The 8288-nt window shown below is 64.6% G+C and overlaps 3 protein-coding genes across 3 annotated transcripts; 2 read left to right on the top strand and 1 right to left on the bottom strand.

Moving 5' to 3' along the window:
* Nucleotides 1-241: 241 nt before the first annotated feature.
* Nucleotides 242-2688, top strand: MNEG_0176 (hypothetical protein; the record flags this gene model as incomplete). The annotated part of the gene is made up of 8 exons (XM_014051351.1): nt 242-355; nt 606-695; nt 934-1030; nt 1181-1253; nt 1461-1580; nt 1893-2085; nt 2438-2548; nt 2629-2688. 8 exons carry the CDS (start codon nt 242-244, stop codon nt 2686-2688), a joined length of 858 nt encoding a protein of 285 aa, XP_013906805.1.
* Nucleotides 2689-3035: 347 nt separating this feature from the next.
* Nucleotides 3036-3344, bottom strand: MNEG_0177 (hypothetical protein; the record flags this gene model as incomplete). Its single annotated transcript, XM_014051352.1, has 1 exon — nt 3036-3344. One exon carries the CDS (start codon nt 3342-3344, stop codon nt 3036-3038), a length of 309 nt encoding a protein of 102 aa, XP_013906806.1.
* Nucleotides 3345-5536: 2192 nt separating this feature from the next.
* Nucleotides 5537-8268, top strand: MNEG_0178 (hypothetical protein; the record flags this gene model as incomplete). The annotated part of the gene is made up of 6 exons (XM_014051353.1): nt 5537-5663; nt 6245-6331; nt 6949-7106; nt 7377-7436; nt 7669-7713; nt 8089-8268. The coding sequence occupies 6 exons, from the start codon at nt 5537-5539 to the stop codon at nt 8266-8268; spliced, it is 657 nt and encodes a 218-aa protein (XP_013906807.1).
* Nucleotides 8269-8288: the final 20 nt, after the last annotated feature.

The following is an 8288-nucleotide window of genomic DNA, read 5'->3' on the forward strand; positions in this document are numbered from 1 at the left end:
GTACCGGTGTTGCCACCGCCGGTGCTGCAACCACTGAACCAGCCATATCGCATATGCGTAAAGTGCTGGAACACCATGTGCTTGCCAGCCGCGCTGTAACGCGCCCAGCAGCACGCCCGTGGGGCTGACGATGTCGCCGCTTCAAAGGCCAGGCATCCGCCCGACTTACTACCTCACGGCCCTCACCGACACCGCTCTCGCGACCATCCCCCCGCCGCCTTTGTTTCTCATTGATCAGGCCATGGAGAGCTACAGGGTTGACAGGGTCCATGCCAACCTGCTGTACATCAGATATGACTCGCCGAGCCACCCCAGCTCGCCCGCCAAGGGGATGCTGGCGGGTGATTATGATCAGGTGCATGGGCCGTCCCAGGGCGCTCGCGCCCATGCGGCCCGGGCGAGTGCGCAAACGGACGAGAGCGCGAGCTGCCTGCAGGCTTGGAAACTCCCTGGGGCCGCAGCCCTTTGGCGAGTTGACTCGGCCGGCGGCTTGATGTCTGTCTTGTTTCGTAATAACCGTCAGGCAAGGCACAGTGCTCAGGCCTGTTTGAGCGGCGACAGCCCTCACCCGCCATCCCCTCCTCGAACGGTCGCTACAAGCGCAGGATCCCCCAGAGTTCATCACCAACACGTACGCCATCAGCTCCGCCGCGCATGCCGGCGTCGAGCTTGACGGGGAGGTCGTGGAGCACACGGTAGGCCGGGGCTGCATGGTGCTGCAGACTGCAGGGTGCTGGTTGCCTGTCAGGGGTGGGGGGCGTGAAAGGAAATGCAAGAAACGACGCTCCAGGAACAATGACAGCTGTACAATCGCGCGCATGCAGTGACCAAAGCCTTGAGCGTTGAGCCTTGCTTGCTGCTGTGAATCGATTTAAGTACAGACTGTACGCGCGCTCACAGCCGCCCTGCGCCGCTCTCTCGCACACAACCCAGGACATCGTGGATAAGCAGCCCCGGGCGCCGCAGGCGGAGCAGCGGCTGCTGGAGGTCGCCGGCGGCGCCCTCAGCACTGGCAGGTCGCAAGAGAACGGTGAGCAGCTGCCTGGTGGCGTGTTGAGCGCCACAACCTTTGATGCACTGCTGAATTGCGCACGGGCCAAATTCAGCAGATTGTGCTCTGTCATTTCAATCGACGCCGCCCATTCGTTCACGCCTGATTGTCCCATTCCCCTGTACGCAGGATGCGTGCACAGCAGCGCGGAGGCTGCGGTGTCCGCCTGCAAGCTGGCCAAGTTTGAAGACGCGGCCGAGAAGTGCGCGCGTGCCGTGTCGCAGCCGCGGGACCCGCCGCTCAAACCAGCTATGCAGGCCACAGGACCAACTGCTGTATACGAAGCAACGTGCCCATGCCGCCGCTTTTCTCCAGGCGCTGCTCATCATCTCTGCCCTACCCACCCCACCTTGTCACGTGTTCCCACGCCCGCACCACGCTCAAACGGTCTGCCCACTCAATCTGCCAGGTACAAGATGATTGCGAACCCTGAAGACGGCTCCCTGACGGTGACCGTCTATGGTAAAGATGTGCGCCTCCGCCACTCCTACGCGGATGAGCTGCACCGCACCACCATAGACCACCCAAGGTGAGGCACAGGGCTGGGTCGCCCAAGCCTTCCCTGCATTGCACTGAGGGGTGGGGCCCTGCAGGACTGCGCAAGCCTGAGAAGCCTTGCATGGCCCAGCCCCCTGCGTCAACGGGGCCTTCAGCCGCGGCCGCGAGGGGCCCGCGATGCGTTGGGGGCGCTCGTGCTGCCCCGCATCGGCGCCTGCTGATCGCAAGCCGCAAGAGGGCCTCTGCGCCCCAAAAGGCTCAGGTGCTAACCGAGAGCCATCTTCCCTTGCTGCACCTCTCACCTCTGCCTTTGCACCACCCCGCACCAATCAAACACCCCCAGGTTCTCGGCACTGGTGTGGGGCAGGGAGGGGGAGCTGGTCCGTGGGGAGGTTGTTCCTGAGGGCACCGCCGCCGACCGCATGTTTGTGGTGGTGGATTTCCTGTGCTGCATGCACGCGCTGGACGTGCTGCGGTCTGCCCTGGGCCCGGACGCCGCAAGGATGCCCACAGGGCTCTCGCAAGAGCTGGTGGAGGTGCGCACGCGCCTTTGCCACACCTGCCTGCCTGCCTGCCTGCCTGCCTGCCTGCCTGCCTGCCTGCCTGCCTGCCTGCCTGCCTGCCTGCCTGCCTGCCTGCCTGCCTGCCTGCCTGCCTGCCTGCCTGCCTGCGTGCTGGCCACGGCTGCTGGGCACGGATGGGCGGGGCGGCCTTGTAGGTGCCTTGACCCCTGGCGCGAGCCTCATCGGGCGACCCCCTCAACCCCGCTTATCTCTTCTCGGATTGCCTGAGCAGCGAGCTGCCTCGCCCGAAAACCTCTTCCAGAACCGACGTTCTTCCACCTTGCCTTTGAAACCAATCACCACTATCGCGCTCCGACCACCGCAGGCGCTGCGGGGCCTGCAGTCGCTAAGCCAAGACGAGACACCTGCGAGCGGCGCCAGCACCCCCCGGGGCGCGACTGCCGCCGCCGACAAGCGCCCGCAGATGGCCACCAGGGTGAGTGTCCACTGGGTGGGTAGGGGTGCCGAATGTCACCATGCCGGGAATGAGGCCCTAAGCTGCCTGCTTGCTTGCAGCACATTTTTGCCGCTAGCTGCTGCTGTTGCGGCTGCCGCTTCTGCTGCACTGAGCAGTGAGGTGGCAGGGCATGCTTAGTGTTTCAATGCACACCAAGATAAGCCGCTGGCTCTTACTGTGACGCGGTCCGCAAGGCCTCAGGGGTCATGCAAGCCGGCCCACGACGTTCGCGCAGCGCATCAGCATGCAGGCCAAACCTCAATCTGACCGATTGCGCGCTGCCGTTACCGCCTTGATTGCACAGGAGTGCGTGGCGGCGATCGGTCCCCTCCCCCAGCAGCCGGCGCACGGGGCCATGCCGTCACAGAGTGAGGCCGGACCCTCGGAGCCGCTGCCTGCTATCTTCACCGGTAGCTGGGCGGACGCGATGTCCGAGGAGGATGAGGAACATGGGAGGGAGGTGTTCTCAGTCAAGAGGCAGCGGCAGCAGCAGCAGCAGCAGCAAAGGCAGCAGCAGCCGCCCCCGCGGCTGGCGAGCGGGCCTGACCGCTGGCCAGGGCAGCGCGTTCACACGTATGCAAGCGGGGGGCCCCAAGACAGCCGCGACGGCGGCCGCGGCCGCGCCTGCCACAACCAGCAGCCGTGCTTCCAGCAGCAGCAGCAGCACCGGCACCAGCGGCAGCGGCACCAGCAGCAGCATCATCAGCAGCATCATCAGCAGCATCATCATCAGCAGCAGCAGCACCAGCAGCAGCACCAGCAGCAGCACCAGCATCGCCGCCAGCAGGCCTCTGCACGGCCCTGGCAGCAGCAGTGGGAGCGGGCCGCAGCGTCGCGACAGGCGGCCAGCTACGCATCCGGGAGCAGCCTCGCACCTCTGCAGCGCCCATGCCCATGGCTCCGCCGCTCAGCCGTGGGGGTTGGTCCGCGCAGGAGCCGACTCCAGTGGCCGTAGCCTCCCGCGGCGACAGGTGGTGGAGGCAATGTTAAGACGCAGCCGGCTTGGGCGGACCCCTTTGCCCCACCCTTCCGTTGTGTACTCGCAGGTCACCAGCAAGGCCAGGCTGCGATCCGCCCTTTTGCCTGCCGCCCTGTGTGTAAGAATCATGAACCCACAGGATGGAGCCAGGGGCCACCGCGTCACCCCCTTGCGCGCGCGTCCAGACCTCCCCACGACTGTTTTCTTGGCCGCTGCGAATCGACCCCCCTATGGGGCACGGCACCTGCTGCTCAGCCTTGACGTAAAACGCGAGGGTTGCAGACCGCCACCCTGTTGCATGAGTTCCTCCCGCTGTTTGGTGGGCAGCCCGTTCGCCGCAAGGCGGAGGGGATGCGCTGGCGCGCCGAATTGTTACAACCCAACAGACAGGCCCCACACTCACAACTGGGGGTTGCGTTGCCCGCGCCAGCAGCGAGGGCAGATGCCCGGCCGTTGTGACACATCGCACGGCCAACCAAATGTGCCCCCTGCTGTGACCTTGCTGGTTGTCCCTTGGGAGTTTATACTGCTGGGACTGGCTGGGATGGGCGCACCTGGCTCTGTGCTTGGCATCACATGTTTCGCATTCTGTGGCAACCAGGGGTGTCGTCGCTCTTTGGCGCGGGTCAGCCTGGCATATGCAGATTTGACTGTTGTGACGGGTGACATCTGGTGCTGTGACTCGTTTCCCGACATCTCCTGCACTAGTAGAGTAGCAGCTTGCAGATTACGCTCTGCAAACAACGATCCCCAAGTGTGTCTTGCTTGCATTGTCCTGAGCACGTGCTTTTGCTGGTCGACATACGCACCACTCAGTGCTGTTACAGGCCAAGGCATGGATCTCACCAGGCAACTACAAAAACATGGCAGCATAACAAGATGCCACTGCCAGCGTGGTCCATGAGGCCTCAGGGTTTAGCAAAACACTGGGGAGCATGGGCGCTTCAGGGCTACACGCTCGCGTCAGGGCCCCACGGGGCATGCAGTGACTGCCGGGTGGGGACAGCCAAGGAAGGAGTCAGTGTTGCACGAGGTTTGCCGCAAGAAAATGGGTTGCGGTTTCGCCGATTGGTGCTGGTGCTGGTGCTGGTGCTGCTGCTGCTGCTGCTGCTGCTGCTGCTGCTGCTGCTGCTGCTGCTGCTGCTGCTGCTGCTGCTGCTGCTGCTGCTGCTGCTGGTGATTCTGGTGAGAGGCGACCAAATATAATCTGCAGTGGGGGCTTGGTTCGGTTGGCTGCAACCCACTGAAGTACCTTAAAGTCGCGTTGTGCCGCTGCTGTTTAGGCTCGCTTGGGCATCGCGCCTGTGCAGAATGCAATGCTGCTACAGTACGCGATTGCGGCAGCCGTCCACCCCCAAACAGGGATTTCGCAGGCGCTATTGCCTTGATTGCCAATGGTACCTTGGTTGAAATTGTTGAGATTCAGGACTCAAGTAAAGAATTGGAAGTTGCTGGGATGCTGTGATTGCTGCCGCAAGTCTGCTTGGGTTTGCGCAAATTTTCTCAAGGTCTCAAATAGACTGCACAGGCTGTCTGGAGCTTAGTGCTACGCGCCAGCCCCATCACGTGTCAACGCACGCATCTGCCCCGCAGCTGTACTGGCTTGTTGCGCGGTCATGCCGACCAGTACCATCACCCATTTGCACCTCATTGAGCGCCGGTACTCAAGAGCGTTGCAGGCAATGCGGCACGGCACAACCTGTGGCTCACCGCCGACAGGGCAAAGGCGCTCCCCTCCAGCACGAGCAGCCGAAGCCCAGCTGCCTGCTGAGGGCTTCAGGGTCGAGCTTCCTGCTGACACATGGCCTGGCCACCGCGTGAGCCTGGTCTTCAGGACACACTCATATAACCACAATAGCATTTCAATGTCTATGATATACAACCCCGCTCAACAAATGTGATCTGGATTCAAGCGGTGGTAGATGGAGACGCCAGATGGGGACCAGGAAAGCGGGCCACAGGTACCGGGGATACTGTCAGCGGATCCTATGGAAGAGGAGGAGGATGACATGGACTTCGTGGTGGAAGAGCTGGCCGATACGGACGAGGAGGATGACGATGAGCCATCCGAAGAAGCCTCTGACAGCGGTTCAGACCTAGCCTACGAGCCCGAGAGTAAGTCGGCACGATCGGAAGCTCTGCGCCGTTCGCCCCATTCAGGCGCCCTTCGCCTTGAGCCCATGCGGCACCGCGAGCGCCGCCTTTTGTGACTGCTGCGCGGCTGGTGGGGTGTCATACAGGTGGTTGGCTGGAAGATGAGACCGACGACGCATCTGGCGTGCAGGGAAGCCTGCAGCTGAGCCACAACACGGGGGTGAGCAGCAGCAGGGGCAGCTCAAGCCCAGGGCAGCAAGCAGCTTCTTGACACCTTCCTGCCGCCTGATGCTGCTGCTGCTCCTTTCATGGGCGAGACTTCGGCCTGTCAACGCGTTGCGAATTGCTATGCGCATGCACGCTCACTTGACTGACGCTGAACGGCATGCAGGGCTCTCGGCGCCTGCGGGCGAGGCGGCGGGCGGCCGTCCAACAAACGCAGCAGCAGCAGCAGCAGCAGCAGCAGCAGCAGCAGCAGCAGCAGCAGCAGCAGCGGGACCTACAGCTCAGTCATGAACAAGAGCAGGGCCGCGCACACTCCCAGCTGCAGACGCAGCAGCCGCCTCACGGCGTCGCAACGGCCCGCGCTGCGCTTTCCGCAGCGTGGGGCGAGCTGGTTGCTCCTGCCGGCGCTGCGGTGCCGCGGCCGCCGCCCGCTGCGGCGCCGCCGTCGGGCCCGCCAGCCCCAGGTGCCCCTATCGGTGCACCCGCCTTTATCGGTTCGCCCGGGGCGGGTGACGGCGTTGCCGCAGGGCGTGACGTGGCAGCTTATGCGGCGCCGCCTGGCACTCCGGGCGCGGGATCTACGATGGACCCGCCCTTGGCGCCAATGGCGGCACGCGAGCGAATGGGCCCGCCTGCGCCGCAGCCCTCGGCGCGCCAGCGGGCCCGGCAGCAGCAGCATCAGGCGGAAGGGGAGCACCCGTCGTTGGACGGCGGCGGCGGCAGCGTGCCGGCGCTGATGCTCGCAGCGCCATCGGGGGTAGGCGGCGGCGGCGGGGGCGCGTCGATCCTCAATCTGCTCTCGCCCGCGCGCGGCGGCGGGCTGGGTCCCCTTAACGCAGACGCCGACGGCGACGGTGCGCACCGCTGCGGCGCTTGTGATCCAGGCTGGCAGTTGTGGACGCACACCAAATCAAGACTCAACCATTTGCCCTTGGGAGGGCGCCGCCAGTACGTTCACAGGCACCCACGCCCCAGGGTCTGCAGACCGCATGCCCCCAGTGCCTGCCGTTGCATCAATCCAAGCCGTTGAAGTCACGCCCGCGTCACACTGCGGCATGATAATCGTCGAACCAACCCGCAGGGGCCGGGGATGAGGCAATCAGCCGGCGCACGCGCAGCAAGCGGCCGCTGGGGCCGTCGGTCGAGCTGGATCCATCAGAGCTCGACCGCCTGCTGGCCGCATTCGACCCCGATGTGCAGCCGCTGCTGGACGATGACGTGTACCGCCAGTTCCTGGAGGTACGGGTGACGTCGCCGGGTGATGTAACCGGGCGGGTGATGCCACCGGACGGAACGATGGCGTCACCCTGGTGATGCGGCCGGGTGGCGGCCGTCACAGGCCCGCGGCTGAGCGGTCCTGCGGGGGTGGCCCCAGGTGTCATGTTATGGTGGGGCCGCAGCGGCGACGGCAGGAAACAGCATTTTTGCCCGTCTGCGGCTTGCCGTCGGTCCCCCTGCGTTTGCTCTCAACTGCACACGCCGCGCGGCGGGCGCTCGTCCTTTTCGCAGACGCTGCAAGGCGGCGGGGGCAGCGCGCCGGCGGGTGACGAGGACGATGACGAGTTCCAGGTGGGGCCTGGGGACAGGCGGCCCAGCGCCTGTGCCCTGCATCACGTCTGCAGCTTGTAGCTGTCCGACAGCGTCACAAGCCGCAGCCCTGAGGCCCCACCGACACCTTTGGCTGGCCTTCTGCAACAGCAGCGTGGTTCTGGGCCGTCAGAGTGCAAGCAGCACTCTTTTGCCTCTATCTGACCGCGATTCCACCGACACGCGCGGGATTTGAACCATTGTTTGACCGCAGCTGGACCTGTCTGACCTGCTGGTGGAGGATGAACGTGACATCATGGTGTGCAGGGGGGCCTGAACAGACCAGGGGCAGGATTTAGGGTATGGAATCGAGGGAAGCGGGGCCCAAGATGCTTGCATGTGGGTGTGCATGCGTGCGCACGCGCAACTGTGTGTGTGTGTGTGTGTGTGTGTGTGTGTGTGTGAGAGTGAGTGTGTGTGTGTCTTTTTGTAGGGAATCGCAGGGCCAAACGTTGCGCCTCTTGTGGTACCCCAGGCTTTCCCGGGCTCTGGGGGTTCAGGTTACCACAGCGCAGCACCGCCCGCACGCACACCCAACCCGCTCCGCTGATCCTGTGCACTCGATGCGTGCATTACGATGCACGATGACTTATACAGGAAGAGGAGCTGATAGCGCAGCTGGTGCACCCCCCAGGCGCCACCTCAGCGCACGGCGCCCGCCACCACGGGCACCACCACCAACAGCAGCAGCAGCACCGAGATGCAGAAGCCCGCGGCAAAGACGCCGGCGGCGGCCGCGACGACGGGCAGCGGCGCGCCCGCGGCGGCCGCCGCGGCGGTGGGGGGGCGGCGGGCGGCGGCAAGCGTCCGCTGACGTCCCCAGAGCGCCCGGCC

This window comes from Monoraphidium neglectum (genome assembly GCF_000611645.1).
Source record: "Monoraphidium neglectum strain SAG 48.87 unplaced genomic scaffold scaffold00011, whole genome shotgun sequence".
Classification (NCBI taxonomy): Eukaryota; Viridiplantae; Chlorophyta; class Chlorophyceae; order Sphaeropleales; family Selenastraceae; genus Monoraphidium; species Monoraphidium neglectum.